The sequence below is a fragment of the Eurytemora carolleeae genome, unplaced genomic scaffold (assembly GCF_000591075.1).
Source record: "Eurytemora carolleeae unplaced genomic scaffold, Eaff_2.0 scaffold3, whole genome shotgun sequence".
Lineage (NCBI taxonomy): Eukaryota > Metazoa > Arthropoda > Copepoda > Calanoida > Temoridae > Eurytemora > Eurytemora carolleeae.
The window spans coordinates 600,480-623,952 of NW_019397377.1; the positions used below are offsets into that span (position 1 = coordinate 600,480).

The 23,473-nt window shown below is 30.3% G+C and overlaps 2 protein-coding genes across 2 annotated transcripts; both read right to left on the minus strand.

Moving 5' to 3' along the window:
- Nucleotides 1-3,687: 3,687 nt before the first annotated feature.
- LOC111713929 (band 7 protein AGAP004871) lies at nucleotides 3,688-15,309 on the minus strand. Its single transcript, XM_023488919.1, has 9 exons — nucleotides 15,224-15,309; nucleotides 14,329-14,444; nucleotides 13,923-13,976; nucleotides 9,586-9,641; nucleotides 9,199-9,292; nucleotides 8,644-8,865; nucleotides 5,739-5,842; nucleotides 5,022-5,088; nucleotides 3,688-3,983 (listed from the first exon to the last, which is right to left on the minus strand). The coding sequence occupies exons 2-7, from the start codon at nucleotides 14,380-14,382 to the stop codon at nucleotides 5,741-5,743; spliced, it is 582 nt and encodes a 193-aa protein (XP_023344687.1). The 5' UTR covers nucleotides 14,383-14,444; nucleotides 15,224-15,309; the 3' UTR covers nucleotides 3,688-3,983; nucleotides 5,022-5,088; nucleotides 5,739-5,740.
- A 799-nt stretch (nucleotides 15,310-16,108) lies between these two features.
- Nucleotides 16,109-19,030, minus strand: LOC111713904 (putative uncharacterized protein DDB_G0277057). Its single transcript, XM_023488894.1, has 3 exons — nucleotides 18,913-19,030; nucleotides 17,248-17,331; nucleotides 16,109-16,375 (listed from the first exon to the last, which is right to left on the minus strand). Exons 2-3 carry the CDS (start codon nucleotides 17,296-17,298, stop codon nucleotides 16,109-16,111), a joined length of 318 nt encoding a protein of 105 aa, XP_023344662.1. The 5' UTR covers nucleotides 17,299-17,331; nucleotides 18,913-19,030.
- Nucleotides 19,031-23,473: the final 4,443 nt, after the last annotated feature.

Consider the following 23,473-nt stretch of genomic DNA (forward strand, 5'->3'; position numbering starts at 1 on the left):
CAATATATCACCAGAGCTGAAAACTTTAGAATGGGATATCCTTAATCCTGATCGTATAATTAATCTGGAGATTAAAAATGAGTGGAGAACAAGCAATATTTAATCTCGAGATTAAGAAAAAGAGTGGATTAAGCCTTAATCCCGATATCCACCATTCTAAAGTTTTCAGCTCAGTTTATATTACAACGTGCTTGAAATTTTCATAAGATTTAGATCTTTTTTTCTAAAACATCGAAACTGTAGGATTGAATAAAAATTATCCTTTGCCTAAATGATCCTTGTAAATTTGCTTCTACTAATTGTTCGAAGGTCACTTATAGAAGTTGTACAGCTGAGATCCCCCAAGGGGAAGTTGATTATTCGGAGAATAAATGCCTCTTTACTCCTTGTGTAAGCTAAACCTCATTGTGTAATATATGTTGTAAAGAATTTTGTATTCCTAAAAGCAAGAGACCTAAGATGATATAGATACTGTAAATGATTAGGTTTGGTTGAATATCTCTCAAGAGACTATTATGTCTACCACTCTGTCAATATAATTATATCTAGTGGGAGGGAAAAGAATATTCATTTCATAAGCATAAATAATAATCACTGATAAACTAATATTATCGCCATTTTTTGTTTAGATATTGATTGCTAGTTTTTCTGCAATTCTGCTGGTCTTATTGTCTTTACTACATCTTTCAGATCAAGAAAAATCATTTTTGAATTTGTTTATACTTCTTAATTTTAAGATAAAAACATATAGAATTGCAACGATATAGATCATTACTTATAAAGCAGATGCCGTCAGAGAAAAAGATCTCCTGAGTGAATGACCAATAGAACAAATGACATACATATGGTTGACACAGAGCATGGTCTATAGAGCCATATAAAAATAAAAATAAATATTTTCTTAATTATCTCTTTGATGGGTTCTTTGCATCCCAAGAATCTACGCTGTAACGTCTAGTCTAGTCGAAATGGCTAACTTGAAGACTTCTTAATGAGCTAAACTTGCTATTGGCTATACTTTTTTTTCTTAACATTTAAATATTATTTTTAATTTTCATGACAGTGTTTGATTGAATTACTGAAACCTTATAAATATATATTATGTATATTTTGTCCCCTCTGTGACTATACAAATGCTATTAGTATATTATATAACCTTGTAAAGAGGTGCTTCAGTCCTCTTCTAAACACTGTAATTAAACATTTATAACCAGGCGCTGTCATTTTCACATTCATGGTCGTTTATTCTTTACGTTTTTTGTGTTCTCTAACAGTCTTTCTCTAAAAAATTGCAACATCTCTCTGTCATTTTTGAAAACATCTTACCGTATTTTTTTATTACAATATTTGTAACACTTTGTAACCCAATGCTTTTCATTCTTATCGAAACCTGTATAAGTGATTAGATTCGAGTGCGAATACGATTCGATTCGTTAGTTTTCATTTAAAGATCTAATTAACTGAACTAAGATAAATGAAACATTGATACAATGAAATGTAATAAAAAAATCAAAATAACTATAAAAATTAGTTTTCTTTTGCTCTACGGTAAAAAAATTCTTTAAATATTCTTTATTTATTTTACATAGATGAATTTACTAAGTAATACTGAAAAGAAGAATTTAAGTTTCCAGTTTTTGTACTGGTATTCTTATAATTTTACAACAAAATTCAGTTCTTGCTCTAGGACTCGATTATTGTAATCGTTTAACAATATACCATTCAAATACAGAAGTATTTGGATATTGTAATCAAAGAGAATAGAATATATATTAGAGTGGAATTTACTAGAAAAAGTGTAAAACGGCCAATATGTTGTACTGTTTCCATACTGCAGGTGTACTTCACATATTTTTGCTAAATCCTGGTACATCATTTTATAGAAAATCTAAAATTAATATTAAAAGAAAACCAAATTATGAAATAGGCTGGTTTCACAATTGACCAATGATCATTTTACATAGACTCTATGCCTTTCACTTTACAAACGATGATTTTCCGTTATAACTATAAATCAAATAATATTTTTATTTAGCTAATTCACTATAAAGTTTATTTAACAGCTTTAAAAAATTCGAAATTGAAATGGATGGTCTAGGGAACATACTGTATTAATGTACTCTACTGCATAAAATTTGTAAACATTTACATGATTTGTACACTTTGAACTCCCTTTTCAGGCTTGAAGGAACTGAAAAAATTCATACCGAGGGATTTCTGAATTCCACTCTAATATATATTCTATTCTCCTTGATTGTACTAGAACAATAATAATTCTTACTTTACAGCAATATCCAGTTCTTATTCTGGTACACCAATATCCAGTTCTAGTACTTTTACAATAATATCCAGTTAGTGTACTGATACAACAATATCAAGTTAATGTACTGGTAAAACAATATCCAGTTCTAGTACTTTTACAATGATATCCAGTTAGTGTACTGATTCAACAATATCAAGTTAATGTACTGGTACAATAATTTCCAGTATCTGTACTTAAAATATTTCTCACCAGATTGTAGCGTCTATTATAATTCCATTTAAATTACTACAATACAATAAAACTACATTTTTATTCGATCGTTTCTTTTTACATACTAATTTGAAATAAGTAGTAATAGATATTTAAATTATTTACAATAAATATAATTGTGCTGTTTGCTAGAGCAATAATCTATCAACTTTCTAATTTACATGTTGATATTAAAAGAATGATCTTTACTTTTTTTACCCGGAAAGTAGTTTTCTTGATTTGGGAATTGAATTGAAGAAAACACAGGCGTTTATAAATTGAAACCAGACCAACCAAATTACAGGTCTTTCTTAGGAAAAATATTATCAGTTTTTAAGCGTTTCTACTTTAAAGAATTGAATTCGTACCTGAACCCAAATTTAATTCTTTTCAAAAATACTGCATTTTTTTCTTGAAAGCTAAAGATATTGAAATTAAACATATTTTTAAATTCAAAATGCCATGAAAACCAAAGCTAAATAATTAAAACTAGATAATTTTTATTCCAGACATTTCAACAGGAAGACACAAAAAAGATATTTTTTTGTTCTTAGTGTTTAACATTTTACAGATATTGAACGAAATACAAGATATATACTAAAAATTTCTAATAAATTTTTTCTTGAAAATAAGTTGAACAAATTAAAAAAAATAATAAGGTATTTAGCCACTCATTATGCCCCTTGCTACCCCCTACCTTCCAACCTTCACTTCTTGTTCCCTCTTACAACGGTCTTCCCCCCATATTCTAACCTAAACCATGCAACCGGACACCATAGTAGCAAAGTTTAAGCTTCAACATGCAACAGCCTCAGTAGAATATAATACAATTCTAATCAAAATCTCTCCCCCCCCCCTCCTACCTCAATAAACCTTTTCTTATTTGTAATTTTGTAATTAAAAAACAAACTGATAATATCTTTTTTAAGTGCTTCAGGACAATTTAATGAATAAGAAAAGAGAGCTGATTAAAATTGTATTCAAACAAGCTTTTTTGTTTAAAATGAATTTTCCTTTTAAACAAATATACGTTATTTACATACATATTTTAGTAGAGTATTCAAAACAAAATAAATTTATAATTTTCAAAAAAACTTCTGTACGGTGTGTGATGAGTTTAAGCTGCAGTTTTAACTATCTGTATTGGGCTTTCTCTGAGATCATCAAACTGTATATAATTTTAAGTTTTATTGTACAATTGTGTATATAACCTCACATATTATGAAATCTCCTCTGATACAGTTTATTTCTATTTATTTTAGAGTATTCACATTCATAAGTCCCTCAACCTCTAACATTTCTCAGGCCTCAACTCAAGTTTTTTAAAACTAGTAATCAGTGCGGGCAGGAAAACTTTGTTATCGGATTTGATAACTCGAAAGAATCTATTAGAGCACATTCTGACACAAGTAAACAGTCGTGAACTTTAATGAGTTCAGTTATTGTTTAGTTCAATTCATGAGAATTCCTCCTAAAATAAAAAAGTTGGTAATTTATGTAAACTAAATTTGCCCCTCCCTCAGAACCAACAAATCTCGATATTAACGAATATAAACATTAAATAATTAAGTAGGAATAGGATTGAATTTCTATTTCACGTTTTTTATTTGAGTCAATCCTCTCCAATATTCGGGTGATTAAGATTGCACATCGTCTTTGTCTTCGATATTTTTTAACTATAAAATGTCTTTAAGGATTTAGCAATTTTTAACTATTTAATATTTAGAAAAAGTGCCCCGAATGTGTTCCAGAAAATAAAATAGATGCACAAGAAAAATAAATACTAAATGCATGATTCAAGACGTGTTAATATCAATTTTAAGTTATTTGCGTTCTTTATGTTAGACTATAATCTAGATATAACATTAAATTATGATTTTTGAGCTGAAAACTTTAAAATGGTGGATATCGAGATTAATGCTTGATCCTCTCTTTTTGTTAATATCGAGACTAACCTTATCTTGCACTTGTATCCTGAAAAGTGTATACAAATCAACCAATCAGAGTCGCATATATGAAGCTGATAAATTTGAAATTTAGCGCGCCAATTAAGATTAATATACAGAAACGGGAGGGACTATTTAATTTTTAAAAACTGGTTTTTGATTTTTCTCTACTAAATCCAAAAAAGAACGGGTTAAGGAGAAAATCAAAAGTGTGTCCATTGGATACTGTGATTAAGTAATCGGGATTAAGGATATCTCATTCTAAAGTTTTCAACTCAGGTGTTTTTTCAGGAAAATTCCTTCTAGCAGTAAGATTTTATTTGCTGGCACATCTTTTAAAAGGAACTGTTATTTATTAATTTATTTATGTAAGGTGCCCACAAAGAATGAGACTCTAAAGACGACACATTTTGTCTTATTTATCAAATTTTGTTTTGGCGCATGTCATTTTCTTTGTCATGCAGTTAAGAACTCCCAATTTAATCCAAAAAGCGTGACTTTTTTGAAGTGTTATGCGTTGTCGTTACAGTTTCAATATTTGTGGATAACCTTGTATTCTGTACCTAGCTGTATATCCGTGACTGAACTCCAATACCAAAGAATACTGGAACTATACTTCTCTCAATCTGACTGAAAAGAAGAAAACTAATGATCATACACAATATATCTACTAATGTACTCTATTTTTCATAAAGGAAGCAAAATGTATGTACAATAAGAGACTTTTTAGGATAAGACATTGATGACGACCTAAAAACTCTTTAGTCAAGGTAAAATTTGGGCTTATATGTAGTGGTTTTATAGGAAACATAAATAGTTTTACAAGAAAAAGGAGTTTTGTACAGCTTCAGAGCTCTAGGAATGTAAGAAAAAGAATTTTGTTCGTTCAGTCGTCCCTGAAGTGTCATTATTCAATGGTAACCATTAACCTTGTATCTTTCTTTATTTTTCACATAATCCCAAAAGTATATATTAAATAAAATATCATTATTTATAAATTAGATTTTTTATACTACTTTTAGTCTCTTATAGTTGCTTTTATTTTCTTCTATAGTCCTTTTACTCCTAAATATTAGACCTTCCTGTTCCTTTCTCGGTCCATATAGTTCTTTCTTTCGTTTTTACACCATTTTTCCATTAAAGTCCCTTCTACGAGTTCATTTATTTATTTATATTCCTTTCAGGTCCTTTCTGCTTGTCCACTCTAGTACATTCTACTGGTCTATTCAAGTCCCCCGAAGTCCATTCTATTCCTTCTAGTCCTAAAATTAATTCTTTACCTTTATTTTGAAATCATCTTCGAGATGATATCTATTGGAACAGGGAAAACGATTGTACTGTTGTTCTCAGCTGATATACTACTTAAAGTCTGCAGGTATCGAAGCTGAAATACAAAAGTATATTTAAAGGGATGCATCTACTTTATAATGAATATATCACAGAATGGGGGGAAATCAACCCTAGCAAAATATTGGTCAACTTTTAAATTCAAACTCTACCATGTCAGCAGCTTGAACCACAAATAAATTTTTGGAACTATGTAAAGCCAGATCGTGAATTTTTCAGGCCTCCGTTAAAAACTGTGAAAACTACATTTAATGATGTGGTTGTCCCTAGAACCATTAGAACTAGGGTTCTATACTTCCTGCTAGATTCTAGGAATTCCAGCAAAAAGAGAGAAATCCGGGAAAGGGGCAAAGTTTAAACAAAATTGATAAGATAGAGATATTGAAGGGTTTTCAATTAGACAAAAATGATGGCACTTGAACCACGATTACAGGTAAAATAAAATATACATGACAAGGTTACATATTAAGTGTATGCTTCCTAGACTAGATACAACACTATCAATTAAGGAATTAGTTTTAGCAAGTAAAAGTTAACAAGACATTCTTTTGTTTGGTGGAAACGTTACTATATTTTTTTTCTATTTTAAAATTGCAAACTCTCCCTTTTATAATAGAAAGCGAAAGAAAGCAAATTCTGAACGATATAAATTGTAATTTCAAAGAAATTGTAATTTTCATAAACATTTTAAGCGGTGAAGAAAACCAATTCTCTTGAAATTATAAAAAAACACGATTTCGTAAATGTAAAACTATACTTCACATCAACATATTGCAGATTAACTGCCCAACCATTCAAAATTAAGTGTTGATAACTTTAGCCAAATTTTCTAAATTATATTTTAATTCCGAAAAACTAAATTTCAGACGATTACATCGATTAGAATTTTAAACTTGAATAAAGCAAATGTATTTTAAAAATCCAATGAAGAAAGGCTTTTAAAAGGAATGCAACCGATCCACAGATATATTAGATATTTTGTGCTCTAAATTCGAATAAAAGGGAATTTATACGAAAGTTCCCTTAGCTGGTCTCCAGAATTTTTTTTACAAATAAATGTGAGAAACATGACATCAACATCTGCAAACTTGCTCTTTAAGTTGGATAGACAATATAGTGTACAGATAAATTATAAAATCGTGTTGGGAAGCCTACAAACATTAAACTCAGGCCGCTCTTGCTTCTAAGCTTAGAGCTTATAACACACACTTTTTAAGATAGGAGGGAAAAAAGAAAATACAAAATAAAGAATCTATATTATCATGACCTAAACTCTAAAACGGGGTTGCTTTTTTATGGTTATGTGTTTGTTGCATGTTAAATACTCAATAAATCTAGCTCAGAAAATATTTTAACAAGTTTCAAGAAAAAAGGAAGGTTTATATTATTAAAGCCATGAAAAACTAAACCATTTCAGAGGTTTTGATAAAAACAAAGAAAAATTTCAACCTTAAAAAAACTTCATCATTTCAAGCGACTCTAAAATGGCCAAAGATCTAGATATAAGAAATCATTTTTTACGCTTTATGGCAGATTTCAATTATCAATAGTTTAAAGCTTTTGCCGTGGGGATCGTTTTTATGAAAATCTGCTCGTTAATCTATTTATGTAAATCTGCTCGTAAATCTATTTATGAAAATCTGCTCGTAAATCTATTTATGTAAATCTGCTCGTACATCTATTTATGAAAATCTGCTCGTAAATCTATTTATGAAATTCTCCTCGTTAATCTATTTAAGACGAATAGAGAATACGACGTGAATGAGTCTTAAAGCTTTATTCAGCAAAAACGCGATGTACATTGTGGCTAAACGTTTTGACCATTCTGGACCTTAAGAACATTTTTAAAGACAAACATTATTGTTGTTTTGTGATTCAAGGAACTGGGAAAGAGAGATTTTATGAGTATTTTTTATTTTGTGAACAATCTTTATAATATGTTATAGATTAAAATCTATAATTCACTTCTTATGAAAAAGGTTCTGAGGTAATTGATAGCTTTTGTTTGTGCAACAATATCCTTTTTCTATTACATTTTTGTGTTATTAGATAGAACATGAGATACTGAAAATGGTAGAAAACCATTACACATAAATATGCGATAACAAACATCAAATAATGTTGGGAATTCTTTAATAATTTAATAATCTTTTCAAATATTGAATCATCTTTAACTTTTAAAAAGTTTCACAAAAAATTTTACAAATTTTATATTTGAAAATTAGTTAAAAGGCAGAAAATCTTTTTTTAAAAGCACATGAAAAGCGACACCCACAGGCCACGCCTCAAAATAAAATCCACTATAATATATCTAGTTCTAACCTGTAATACTACCACTATCCACAATAATATATCTAGTTCTAACTAGTAACAATACCACTATCCACTATAATATATCTAGTTCTAACCTGTAACACTACCACTATCCACTATAATATATCTCGTTATAACCAATAATTTAACCACTATCAACTTTAATATATCTAGTTCTAACCTGTAATACTACCACTATCCACTATAATATATCTTGTTCTAACCAACAATACTAGCACTATACACTAAAATATATCTAGTTCTAATCTGTAACACTACCGCTATCCACTTTAATATATCTAGTTCTAACCAATAATATTACCACTATCAACTTTAATATATATAGTTCTAACCTGTAACACTACCACTATCCACTATACTATATCTAGTTCTAACCTGTAATACTACCACTATCCACTACAATATATCTAGTTCTAACCTGTAATACTACCACTATCCACTACAATATATCTAGTTCTAACCTGTAACACTACCACTATCCAATATAATATATTTATTTCTAACCTGCAATGCTGCTGGACTATCCGCTATGATTTCAGCAGCATGTCTGAGAGCTCTGCTAGCTTTATGCTCTCCCTCAGCAGCTATAACCTTAGCTCTAGCTTCACGAGCTGCTTCTGCTTCAGCTGCCATAGCTCGCTGTAGCTGCTCTGGTACCCTGACATCCTTTACTTCTACCCTCTCTACCTGGACACCCCAGGGCTCTGTTGCCTCGTCAAGGGTGGCCTTTATAATATATAAGATAATCACATAACTAAAAACATCAAATAATCCTTTAATAAAATCACTTTATTTTTTGCCAAAAGTTACGAGATGTTTTCAAAGTTACGTGTCGGGATTTATGTTGGTAAAAAATGATATGTTTTCGTCAACAGCTAATAATTTTGAGTAGCGAAGGCTCATCCTTTCACTTCAAAATAATGGGGTACAATGTAGAGATGGGCAAATTCACAACAGACGCTTTCGTTTTGAAAAAAAAATTCAAAAACGATACCCTTCCCTAAATAAACGAAAAGGGGCACCCTGGTTGATTAGCAATGATGGGTGTAATCATGTAACCTGCATTTCTTGAGCAATAGATTCACGTTCTGAGAGAATATCTCCTAAATTCCGGGTCCCAAGAACATTCCTTAGTGTAGTGGCAGCCAACAATCTAAACAAATATTTTGAGATAATTTAAAATATATTGAAGAGAACATAGTTAATCAAAATGCAATTCTAAAAAAAAAATGTAGAAATTGCAACGTATTTATTGTCATCAAATCATAGAAAGGCGTTAGTCGCCACAGGCTGTTGTTGTAAACTGTCTTTTAAACGATTTAAAACTTTGACGCAACTCTTTGAATGGATATCCTTGAATACTATGATTTCTCTATTGTTTAACAATGGGAAATTTATGAACCTTTTTTTTGTAATTTTCTATTTGGATGAAATTTATAAACTTACCTTGCTGAGCCTCCATAATCATCAACATTTGCAATTGCTGAGGTTGCATTTTTTACCTAGAATATAAATTTTAATTTTTTTTTGTAAAGAATTAATTGTGTAGAATTAAAATTTAATTCTATAGAATCTGTACTGATAAACCCCCCTCAAGTATTGACAAACACCCCTCAAGTACTGAAAAACATTCCTCTATTTCTGACAAACATCACAAAAGTACTGACAAACACAAATCAAGTTCCGACAAACATTCCTCTAGTACTGACAAACACCCCTCAAGTACTGACAAACATTCCTCTATTTCTGACAAACATCACTCAAGTACTGACAAACACAAAACAAGTTCCGACTAACATTCCTCTAGTACTGACAAACACCCCTCAAGTACTGACAAACATCCCTCAATTTCAAACAAACTTTCCTTAAGTACTGACAAACATCCCTTAAGTACAGACAAAACACATAAAAGGTTCAACATTTGATTAAAGGAATCCGGATCTTTTGTCTTAGATTGTATTGTTCTTTTTGTTCTCTCTTCTCTTCATGCTTCTACTCAATTCATCTATTTGTTCATTCCTTTCTCATTCTTTTATTTAAACTATACAGGGTTACCAACAAAAAGGAGACTACATAAACTACTGTACAGGATGGTTCAGTCTTTTTTACTTAATTTCCTGCAACTGTATAGTTGATCTTTACTTTCCTAAACTATTTTGTTTTATTGATAGTCACTGCATTCAAGTTAGATTCAAAATTCAACCTTCAAAATGCGCGCTCAGAGGTACAGGAGATATTAGTTTCAAAACTACCACTTGGCCTATTTCTAATACTGAGTGTTAGAATTGGGCCAAATCTGCAAAGTTATCTTTTTCAAGAGCATGTATCTTTAAATCCAAAACGAGTAGAACAAAACTACACCATATATTTATAAAAATGGCTAAAACTATATATTAAAACAATAAAAGTCAATTTTAAACTAATAATAAGTTGTGAGAATTAGTTCTTGATGATTCTTGATTTGATTTTCAAACATATCCCTATTTTGAAACAATTACCGGATTTCAGCTCATGTCGCGTTTTCGGAACATATCCTGATTTTGAGACAATTACCAGAATTCATATCAATGTCAATTTTCAAGCATTTACGCACTTCCGTAACAAAACAAGATTTTTTGATAAGGTAAAATATAAACAGAATAGGAAATAAAAACTAACTGTTCTTTTAGAATTTAAAAATAATTACAGCATTGAGAAATCAAAATATTAATATCATTAATATCATTTGTATACAATATGGAATTAACTAGAAATGCAGGAAACTGTGTGTTTAAAATATTTTAAAATAAATCATCAATATTCTCTAATTTAACAGATAAAATGTGGAAACTTAGATTCTAGAAATAATTCAGAAGTTAATTTAGTCTTTATAAGATAATTTTTGTTTTCAGTGATTTATTTGTAATTTATGAAAGTGAGTTTTGTTTTGAATTGAGGATTATACTTAAAAACGGGAAAGTGGGTTTTGTCTCGAAAGCGCGACAATGTTTCAAATTCAGGATATGTTCGAAAATGAAAAACCTAACATTGTCTTGAAAACGGTCAAGAGATTTAATATGAAAAGAACTCCAATTATAATTTGATTTAAAAAGTATAAAATTGGGAATTGTTGTCCTCGTTATGTTAAATAAAATGTTGGTTATGTTTTTATTATCGACTTACACTCTGGCTGCAGATATTGGCCGGGATCCCCAAAAACCCAGTCTTTCAATTTGTGCCCATTTCTAACACTCAGTGGGCCAAGTGTTAGTTTTGGAACTAATGTCCCCTGAGTTAGAGGTTCCGCCAGTTTTACAGCATTCAAATTAATTTCACGGTAAGGACAATTAATTGGGAAAATTGGATTGATTAGAGACAAAATGTTAAAATTAACACAGTATTCGTTATACAATATTTCTTTTACATATTGTATATTTTTAACCTTGTCATCGTAAACATAATATTAATGTAATTGGACAGTACACTTAATACTTTGTTTAATATACAGTATACATTCACAGTAACATTGGAAATATTGGAAAAAAATAGTACCAGAAAAAAAAGTACCAGGAAAATGAAGTACCAGGAAAATGAAATACCAGGAAAATGAAATACCAGGTAAAAAGAGTACCAGGAAAATGAAAAACCAGGCAAAAAGAGTACCAGGAAAATGAAGATCCAGGTAAAAAGAGTACCAGGAAAATGAAATACCAGGTAAAAAGAGTACCAGGAAAATGAAAAACCAGGCAAAAAGAGTACCAGGAAAATGAAGATCCAGGTAAAAAGAGTACCAGGAAAATGAAATACCAGGTAAAAAGAGTACCAGGAAAATGAAAAACCAGGCAAAAAGAGTACCAGGAAAATGAAGATCCAGGTAAAAAGAGTACCAGGAAAATGAAATACCAGGTAAAAAGAGTACCAGGAAAATGAAGTACCAGGTAAAAAGAGTACCAGGAAAATGAAGTACCAGGTAAAAAGAGTACCAGGAAAATGAAGTACCAGGTAAAAAGAGTACCAGGAAAATGAAGTACCAGGTAAAAAGAGTACCAGGAAAATGAAGTACCAGGTAAAAAGAGTACCAGGAAAATGAAGTACCAGGTAAAAAGAGTACCAGGAAAATGAAGTACCAGGTAAAAAGAGTACCAGGAAAATGAAGTACCAGGTAAAAAGAGTACCAGAATAAAATGAGTACCAGGAAAATGAAGTACCAGGAAAATGAAATACCAGGTAAAAAGAGTACCAGGAAAATGAAGTACCAGGAAAATGAAGTACCAGGAAAATGAAACACCAGGTAGAAAGAAATACCAGGTAAAAAGAGTACCAGGAAAAATAGTGCCATGAATTATAAAAGGCGAGACAAAATCCCACCCCGCCTTACCTTTTTCACACTTGTATTTTTTTGCGCTTTCCCTATTTTTTCAGGAATTTCAACAAGAAATAAATTTAAACAATTCCCCTTAAAAAGCGAAGACTGGCTACATTTCATGGTTATGAAAAACAATCTATATTAATGAGTTGAATATATTATGTTTAAATATTGAATATTAAACAGTTTCTTACTTTTAGTTAATGGAAGTCTGGATTATTGAAAAGTTAGAAGTTTTATAGAGCTTAAAAATTTAACAATCTTAAACTCAAGGAAGGTGAGAGAGGGGGAGAGGGAGGCTGGTGAGGAAAACACAATGTATAAAGTTTTTGATGGATCTTAGACTAAAACACCACTGATAAACATGGGTTCTCTCTTTCTAATGTTGAAGAGACTCTTACAAATTACCGTTAAAAAGGCAGTGTTTTGCATTGAATTTTTTTGATTTTCAACGTTTTGAATTCAGGAAACCCATTTTGATACGGTCTGTAAAATAAATATTTCTCTTGCACACTGGTGAATTAATTTTCTCATAGTGGGCTGAATCAATATAAAAGTTTGCATTATTATGAATCTGGACATTTTTATCATATAAAATAATAAAATCTGTATTGTAACTAATTGAGCATTTAAAAATCTTAATTGTTAATACTAGCTTTCCTTGGAAACTAAAATTTCTCTTTATAGGAAAACCCATGCACTCAAATTGCTGTTTTTTTTACCGATATGAATATAATTATGAATTGAATACACATTTACATATATATAATAAGTATAACGTTTTACTTCGAGGAAAAATTCAGTATTTATTGGATGAAAGGCATTGGTTGAACTAAGCCTTTAAATCAAACTTATATCAAGGACTTACTAAAGGAATCTTTAATGTAGAGGTTCATTCCTTTCGCACTCAATTATCTTGTTCGCCCACTCCCATCCCCTTTTGTTAGAAGTTTAATATGTGAGGGGTGGGGGCGGAGGGATGGAATTGTTGAGAAATGAAAATTCTGAACCGTAAACAGGCTGTTTTTATGCTCTAACACTCTTAATTGGACTCTTTCACCTTCAAACTTCTAATTTTTATTTCAAAGCGTAACATTTTTTGTTTTCTGAGCTTCATATCTAAGAATTACATCTTGAAGAGACCTCGATAAATGGACATATAAATATGTACGTGTCATATTTGATTATTTGTCATTAAATTTTCCTCATTTTTTAAACCTCCCTAGCGCCCAAACCATTAAAGCTAGCGGTCTATTAAATTTCTAGAGGTAACCTTGAAACTTTACATGTCTTGTTATAGGCAAACCAAGTGAGTAGCGGACACATCGTTTTTTTGCAACCATTGTATGACTGACAAGGCGTGTGCTTGCTTTAAGCACATGTTAACTTGGTTACTTTATGTTTGTTAATACGCGCATATTTAAAAATATATTTATACCTTGTAATACATGATAGCGTTTACAAATACTGTTACACTGTCTTTCGTCAAAATCTAAAAATATAGATATGGATATTTAAAAATTTCCTAAAGTCTGCATTACAAATAATCAGAATTAAACGAATGAAATGTTCTTTTAGAAAACAGCAGCTTCACAATTGCTTCACTGAATGTCGAAGTGAAAGAATTGAATACAATATTTTAGATATCTTTTTCTTCCTTTAGTACCACCACATTGTGATGTATGCCAATAAAATGATAAGATTATAAAATGCTCATTTTAAAAAGTAAGATGTATAACTTTTAAGTTATGTAACTTGTCGATTAAGAGAGGGCTTAATAACACTTATGCCTCATTTCTCTTACTCGATTTGCAATGGGAAATTGCGCAGCATCAAGCACTGACCTCTTGTGGAGGAACATCGAAGTTCTGAACCCTCATATCTATCTTCTCATACATATCCACACAGGGAATTATAAAGAAAACTCCGGGGCCACGTGCTCCCCCAGACAGAAGTCGACCTGATATATAGAAACTCAATCAAATATTAAGTGAGATTTATAATGAATCAATTTCAATAGTTAATTAGTTCACGACTTTTATCATCTTTAAAACTATGCGGTATATTCAGCATCATATTTAGCGTAAACTTTTGTAAATTTTATGAATTAAAATGTCTTTATCCCCTTACGTTTATTTAAGCGTAACGATACAGGTACGTATATGTATCATTTTCTAATTTTTTAAAACTGTGTCAAAGTTATAGGAAAACTCATGTATATGTGATATGGTATATGACACAAATCTTAAAACAGATAATATTCAGCAAATACGGAACAAATCTGAAAATTAGGATATACTTTGAATATGATACTTTTCCTTTTTAATGGATATAATTGATAATATAATTGTTACTGATATTGGTCGTGCTCAATTCCCAAAATTTCAGGTTCCAATCTGTACTTAATGGTAACTTAAAGCGTAATTTAAAGTGACCCTCCATGCAAAGTTGGCATTGATAAATTTAAACGGTACCCTTGAACCTTTAATCTGATCAAGATATCGTCTTCGTGTCTTCTTCTGATAGTTTCTCCATTGCTTCTTTTAAGCAGAAAATGCGCATGTCTCTTTTGAAGAGAAACAGCAAATTGAAAATGTACAGTTTTTAATTCATACTTGATCAGACAACGCTTTTAAGGATACCATTGAAAATAGGGCATTGTCATCTGTACATGGAGGGTCACTTGATTTTACGCTTACAGTTCCTTTAATTCCAATTTTTAAGTTTAAAGAATATTACCTAATCTGAATATGACTGCTCTCTCGTATTCCTTAAAGTAAAAGCTTAATTTTTAAAAAGTTAAAACTTATTTTTTGTAAATCACGATTCGATAGATATAAATCTATGTAAGGCAAAACCTGCGCTAAATTACAAAGTGAATTGCTATATGATAAAAAATGTTAATCATAATCTTAATAGTAAGAAATAAATATATTGTTTAAAAAAATATATTCATAATATGCAAATATATATTTTTTATAAGTAAATTGATATAAAAATGAAGCACTTTGGTATATATATGTATATATACAGTTTCAATAGTTAATTAGTTCACGACTTTTATCATCTTTAAAACTATGCGGTATATTCAGCATCATATTTAGCGTAAACTTTTGTAAATTTTATAAATTAAAATGTCTTTATCCCCTTACGTTTATTTAAGCGTAACGATACAGGTACGTATATGTATCATTTTCTAATTTTTTAAAACTGTGTCAAAGTTATAGGAAAACTCATGTATATGTGATATGGTATATGACACAAATCTTAAAACAGATAATATTCAGCAAATACGATATATATATAAATGAATTAACTCAAAATGTAATTTATCCTTATTGTCCTAACTGAAAATATGTTATTGTCGATATTGCAGTCCTATAAAAGTAAATTGCGGATATGTGTAGCAGTGTAAGGACGGAAATCGCAAGAATTTAAGGGGCACAAAACCACGACGATGTCTTCCAATATTGGGCTCAAGGACACCATTGTGAATCCGGCTCTAAATTGAGAGCCACATAAAATTACATGGACAGTCCATATAATGCATGATCTATTTCGTTGATAAATTCAGGACTCAGGCGATTTTTAAATATCAAGAACTTTTCAGATAGAATTAACATTTCAAAACCCACCTTGTTCAACCTCAGATTCTAGTCCTTTACCACGTGCCATCCTTTTTTCTCGTTTCCGCCTACTTCCGTTTTCTGTTGTATTTCCGTTTCCGTTGGTACTGTTTTCGTTGGTACTGTTTCCGTTGGTACTGTTTCCGTTGGTATTGTTTACTTTGGTAATGTTTCCCTCTGGGTTGTTTCCTTTGGTGCTGTTTCCGTTATAGTTGTTATCAGAGTCACTTATATTAATTCTCTGTTGTTCAGGTTTATCATCAACCTAGATCAAAAATAATTTCAGTTGTTTATCAAAAACCTGATTTAAATGAGATAATGCCGTTCAGTTTTCAAAAATATCATGTGTACAGTTCGATAATATTAATTTTATGAGGGTCGTTCAGTCCCACGAAAAATTACAGTGGCAGGACGACTTGAAGATCGTTTTTGATCTATGAAATGATTTGCAGAATATTTTTGTCAAACTACTTTAAAATGTATGATACTTAAAAAAAATATCACAAAATTCTACTATTCCTTGCATTTCCAAAATGCCTTTTTTGTGCTGTTAATATTACCATAGATATTAAGAACTTCGTTAAGATTTCAATTTAATAAATTCAACCAAAATTGCCAAAATATCTAAAAAAAATCTTCATTTGAGTCCGGCTATTAGGAAAACACATCATAGGCAGACCACATGTTGGAAATACCAACTCAAGAACATTACTCCTAACATTAGGTTTAATAATACATGTCGCAAATTATTTCAAGGTACATAACGACCTCCAAGTCGTCATGCTAAGGTCGTGTTTCTTGAAACACCTTTTACAAGATACCTGGCTGCAAGTAGTCTTTGATTTGTCACTTAACAAACTTACAAACCTAGTCCGCTCGGGTCGAGAGGAGAGCTATTTTTTAAAGCTTGACATTCCTACTTCTTAAACATCAATATAATTTAATAGTTTATCATGAACCAGCACAATTAGATCAGTGGAAACAAGACTAAAGATATCCTGAACTTTGGAAATACTGGTGAAATCCCTGGGTCCAGAAAAATATAAATATTCACTTTAGCTCCAAGCAGGAAAAATTAGGAATACCCATGGCTACAGATTGGGAAAAAATGACTTGAAATGGTATATTATATACTACCTCGACTAATGAATGCATGGAAGAGAGGAGGGGTGTCTCTGTTCCTGACATGCCAATTGTCCCAGTTGTTCCAGTTGTCCAAGCCTTAAATAAATCTAATTCATGAGCTGATTGTAGATCGGTAATATTAATATATTAACTCTGAGAAAATCTGACTTGAAAGTTTTGTATATATAGAAATCATGCCGAAGAATCTATTGCTAATTATTTTTTAAACATTTACTACAACAAATCTTTTATAATATTGTAAATCGTGTTTTATTTCAAGTTTAATTTAATCTTACATATATGCTTAGTTTGACTAGAATTTCTAGAAATCAGTTTTGTAAAGAGCTGGTTGGAAAATAATTACATAGAAGCGTAAATAAACCTTCTATGGAGGAAAAAAAGTCACTGAATATAAGGAGGAGAAAAACCTATAATGGAAAAAGACCATTAATAAGAATAGTTTATCAATAAAGACAGAAAGTAAATAAACCTATGTGACTCGAATAAAAGAAAAGAAATAACAATCGTATCTGAAGTTCGCTTGAGGAATGAGCATTATTATATCCTCAGTTATTCATGCACATTGCACATTGCAATATATATATCAAAATGAAATAAGAACTTAAGGAAACCCCTGTGGATCCCAAAAGAAATAATATTGCATATTGTATGAATGAATTTTTATTTTTGTAATAAAATCTTCAAAATGATATCCTTTTTTTACAACTATGTAAGACAATAAATGTTCTCAGGATAGTTTTACATCTCTAACAAAATGTTCATAAATATCCTTTTATATTCAGAACCCAAACCAGGCCTTCTTATGTGAAGTCAATGAATCAGTTTAAATTGTCCCTTGATTTGGCAGATTTAACTAAACTGCCAAATTTACATAAATGTAACTGCAGGGGTTACCCATAGTGAATTAGACGACACGGAAATGAAGCTTAAATCAGATCTTTTTATTTTATAATCTTAGAAATGCTATTTACAGGGTGTTTTAAAAACTGGGAATAAGGATCAATTCAGACTCGTTTGTAATTGAATTTTCAAGATTGAGACCATTTTTAAAATCTACGAAGAATTTCCGATTCAATAAGCCCAATTTTAGGCTTGTAGATCTAAAAATAACAATTTCATAGGCTCCTTAAGTTTCTAACTGGAGTGAGTAATTTGGTAAAAATAAGATAATCTTCATTTATACAATTTTGTATAAGGGTTTACAGACTTGTTTGAAATCGGATTTTCAAGATTGAGACCATTTTTAATATCTACGTACACTTTCCGATTCCACAAGCCTAATTTAGGCTTGTATCTTCTAAAATTAATTATTTTTCTAGGCTTCTAAAGTTATCAACTGGAGCCAAGTAAAAAGTAAAAGATAATCTCTGTTTGCCCAGTTTTATGTTCATTGTTAGGTTACAATTTATTACAGTACAATTGTTAATTATAGATCTAAATTTTACGATCCTAAAATTGGGCTTCTAGAATCGGAAATTGTAAGTAGATTTAAAAATGGTCTCGATTTTGAATGAGATTAATCGCCTTTTTTTATATAGCTGACCAAACAGCTGGACCAAATTTGCTGACATTTTTTGTGCTAAGAGTTCTTTAGAACATGGAATTTTAGAAACGATGGTTTGGATTTTGGTTAGAAATGAAGGAATGTAATATTACCTTCGGATTTTGTTTTGTTTCATTGCAAGATGTCGAGGTTGTTGATTGATTGATTGATTGATTGTTTGGCACTCTTTGATAAATCTGAAAATAATGCACATTCAGTCCAACCTTTCGCTCAACAATATCATCTCTTCAAATTTATTTTTCCAAAAAATTCACCAATCCATTGAATTTATCTATCCACTGAATTTATCTACCCATTGAATTTATTTATCCATTGAATTTATTTATCCATTGAATTTATTAATCCATTGAATTTATCATTTCATTAAATATACATAACCATATAATTTATCTATCCATTAGGGTTTCCATTTAAATTTTCGTAATTTTTTTCGCGAATTTCGATGCACTTTCGACGAAATTTTTTACCTCAGTTTCACGAAATTTTGTTCCATAAAAATCAATTTTTCATTTTTATGTTACTTAAAAAATAATTTCAGGAAAACAATAATTTCTTGATATATTAAAAAATCGTATGAATGAAAACTGATAAAATAAATTGTTGATCAGTGATTTTCGATGGGCGGATTATTGGTAACTAACAATTTGTTAACTAACAATTTGGTAACTAATAATTTGGTAACTAACATTTTGTTAACTAACAATTTGGTAACTAATAATTTGGCAACTTGACAATTTGGTAACTAACTAAATTGTCGGTTACCAAATTGTCGAGTTACCAAATTGTCAAGTTACCAAATTGTTAGTTACCAAATTGTCAAGTTGCCAAATTATTAGTCAAATTGTTAGTTAACAAAATGTTAGTTACCAAATTAGTTAGTAGTTACCAATAATCCGCCCATCTGATTTTCTGCTTTTTTATTTTCACATCAGTTAGTATCTAGTGTTGAATCTTGAATATACAGGGTTACGAACTAAGGATGAGACTTTAATGAAAACCTTAAAATCTTTAACCCTATCACGGCTGGGGGGGGGGGGTAATAGTTCCCCCCCCCTCTCTGTATTTTTTTTCTAATTAACTTGCATTGGAACGCTGAAACTTCTTTACTTTTTCAACATCATTGTTGTGAAAAAATGTTGGCATTCTTTTTTAAAACGCATAGGGTAGAGTTTAGGACAGTTAAACGGGGGGGGGGGGGGGGGGGTGGTCGGTGTTTCAAAAAAATCGGAAATGCTTAATAACTTTTTTATTAATTTAGCTACAGGGGAAAAATTATATTTGAAAAGCCCTTGAAAAATGTAATAATATTTGTCGTCTGTTAATATTTTTTAAAGTTAAAAATAATTATTTTTAAACATTTTTCCGACATAATTTTTGAACTCATTAAAAATCTTCCCTTGCACCCCATAACCATTAAAGTTAGAGGAGTTCTTGTTTTTAATGAGCAGGCCTTGAAAAGTTAGACTAAGGACATGTATCACACTCTCCTTTCTCAACTTATAAGGGCAAAATCATAAGGGGGGGAGACCCCCCCACACACAGCCTATATTAAGCAAACATAGCCCAGCTAGGGTTGGGTTAACTATGAAGATTTGAAGGTTGAAGTGGGCTTTTCTATCTTGAAAATAGTTCGTGAATGGTATATTCAATGATTTGTCAAATTGAAAAAATTAGTTTAAAGCTGCGGGGAACATTAAAAAATTAACGTTGACGAAGACCCAACAAATTCTGACTGTTTCTGAAGTCTCATCCTTTGCGGGTAATGCTGTATTACTGGTTTATGATTCTTGTTAAACATAAAATATGCAGACGAATTATCTAATGTATGTGTAAATACTGTTTATCTGGGTGTTCAACTGAACATGAAGATTGAAAATGACTAAATTTCATGTTTGATGTGAATCTTTGGTAAATAATGTTTAAGAGTTAAATTTTATTTTAATATTTCTGCAACGACTGGTATGTGTTAGGGATGTTAAAATCAGCAAATTTAGTTTTCAACTTTGACTTCAATTAAACAATTATTAAACAAAAAGTTTTAACGAAAATTCAAATTCTTAATATGTTACTAAAAATGTTATTAAAATAAGGTTAAAATTTCGCGAAAACGAGTTGTTGAAAATTTGTCGAAAAAAAATACGATTTTGAACTAAAGGTCAAAACTTTAGAACGAATTTTGCAAATTTCGCAAAAATTTTAACGCAATTTCGTTCAATTTTTTGTTGCCTGAACGAAATTTTCGCGAAAGAGTTTGAACGAAAATTTGGAAACCCTACTTACCATTGAATTTACCAACTTTTTGAATTTTTCATTGAATTTTTTATTGAATTTACCTATCCATTGAATTTATCTATCCATTGAGTTTATCTATCCATTGAGTTTGTCAATCTATTGAGTTTATCTATCCATGTAAAACTCGGTGATGGTGAAAGACCAAACCTCTGTAGAGTAAAAAAGTGTAGACGTTAGTTCCACAAAATTTATTTCGGTCTGGGTTGACCCTCGTTAGTTCTATAGATATAATAACCATTAAAATCGATAAAAAAAATGTTAAAAACCACAAGAAAATAAACAAACAACAAAAGATTATTTAAAAAAATGGGCTGTCAAATGGACAAAAGGAAACGAACTTAGATCATGAGATGGAAAAAACTATTTAAACCATGTTCATCTATCCATCGATTTTATCTATCCATTGAATTATCAATCAATTGAATTTATCCATCCATTGAATTTATTTATCAATTGAGTTTATCTCTATTAAATTTATCTATCTATTGAATTTATCTATACATTGAATGTATCTATCCATTGAGTTTATCTATCTGTTGAATTTATCTATCTATTGAGTTTGTCAATCCATTAAGTTCAGACTGAAATTGAAATTACGATTAAAGCCAAGATACTTGATTTTTTTATTTTAATTTCCCAAATCTTTTTCTGATGTCAAAACTATACACAATCTTGAGCCTCAATTTTTTCTTACATTTTTGTTTCTGTCCTAAAACACAAATTCCCCGCATTCCATTTAACGATCTCTTGGGAACTATACATTTCTATGTAATGACGGAATCAAGACCTTAGCTGTGCTTCAGGGAATAATAAGAAGTAAGAGTTTACCAACAGGTTGTTCTTTGAGTCTTTTATGTATCCGAGCAGTTTTATATTAACAAAGAAATAAAAACTTTATCTGAACCATGCATCAAGTTTATTAAATTATTAATAAAATGTAGAATAACTGTATTCCAAGATCTATTCATAACTGCAAGCTTGCCTTTACTTGATATATTTTTAGAATTGTTAAATTGATCGAAACAAACAAAACTATTTGAATACACATTTAAAGGGAGTGTTTGCGAAAAATGAAAGGGGGTAAAGGCTTAATGCAATAAAAAGTGCTTTTGATCGCTAATAATCTTACTTCTATCTGTTGCGTCTATAAGGAGAAAATAGTTAAAGACGTCTCATACCGATTATGTCATCGATTATTTTTCGCCACATTTGAATATATTTTATATTTTATAATATTTTTTAATTAATTTGTTTTGAATTTGATTATTTCTCTTGTCGCTTGCACAACTATCTAAGAATGCCGCGCACCACTCAAATTTTTCGAAATCCATTGAAACGTTTTCTAAAAGAAAATATTATAAAATATAAACTATATACAAATGTGGAGAAAGATAATCGATGACTATAGGTTGTAATATCTGAATGATTTGTTTTAAATTAAATTGATTTTTTACGGTCTAAGTCATATGTTGCAATTTTCTCAATTTGTATGGGCACTGAGTTATTCGTTATGAGACGTCTTTAACATTTTCTCCTTATAGACGCAATAGATAGAAGTAAAATTAGCAGCGATCAAAAGCGCTTTTTTATCGCATTAAGCCTATACCCCATTTCATTTTTCGCGAACACTCCCTTTAAACAAATATTGAATTAAATTGAATATTACAAATCAAATGACCAATACATTTCGGTTATAATCTACATATATTATTTTCTATCATAATTTATTATCTAGACAATTGATTAAAGAATTACAGTTAAATTACATTATGAAAATTAGTTGATACTGATTCATTTTTCTAAGCGTGCTAAAAGTATTCTTATCAACTTGGGATGTAAAATAAAAACTATAGAGGTGTATCTAGTCTAGAGTACACAATTGTTGTTACGAGTAACATTAACCTCAAATTAAGTATAACATCTTTCTGACCAAATCCACAATTTTCTTTTGTACTTTTAGTTCACAATTAACTTTCTAATATCGAATTAAATTCGATACATCCATCTATTATCAAATAAATGCAAGATGCTTTACATTTAATTTACTGTCCCATCTATTGTAATCTCTTTAAAATTTTATTCTACAAGATGCCTGAATCATTCACAGTTTATGGAATTTTAAACTGTTAAATTTAATAATTAAAAATCATGACACGTAGCTTAATATAACTGTAAAACGGGAATGTACATGAATGGTTGACCATGGCCGTTAAAAAAAAACTATGCCAATTTAATTTTTATCCTTTTCTATGTAAGATTATCTGTAAGATCTATTTTTTTTACTTTCTTTTTATTTTTATTTTTATCTATGTTTTCTTACTGTGCTTATGGATTCCTACCCAAATCTAACCTTACCTGAGT

Bases quoted from the DNA above. Each gene is read 5' to 3' on its own strand.
- LOC111713904 (XM_023488894.1), bottom strand. From the start codon at position 17,298: ATGTCAGGAACAGAGACACCCCTCCTCTCTTCCATGCATTCATTAGTC. The intron at 16,376-17,247 runs GTAGTATATAAT...TTTTTGATCTAG, and splicing joins CCATGCATTCATTAGTCGAG to GTTGATGATAAACCTGAACA.
- LOC111713929 (XM_023488919.1), bottom strand. From the start codon at position 14,382: ATGTATGAGAAGATAGATATGAGGGTTCAGAACTTCGATGTTCCTCCA. The intron at 9,642-13,922 runs GTATAAATATAT...TTTATATTCTAG, and splicing joins ACGCTATCATGTATTACAAG to GTAAAAAATGCAACCTCAGC. The intron at 8,866-9,198 runs GTTACATGATTA...TATATTATAAAG, and splicing joins CTATTGCTCAAGAAATGCAG to GCCACCCTTGACGAGGCAAC.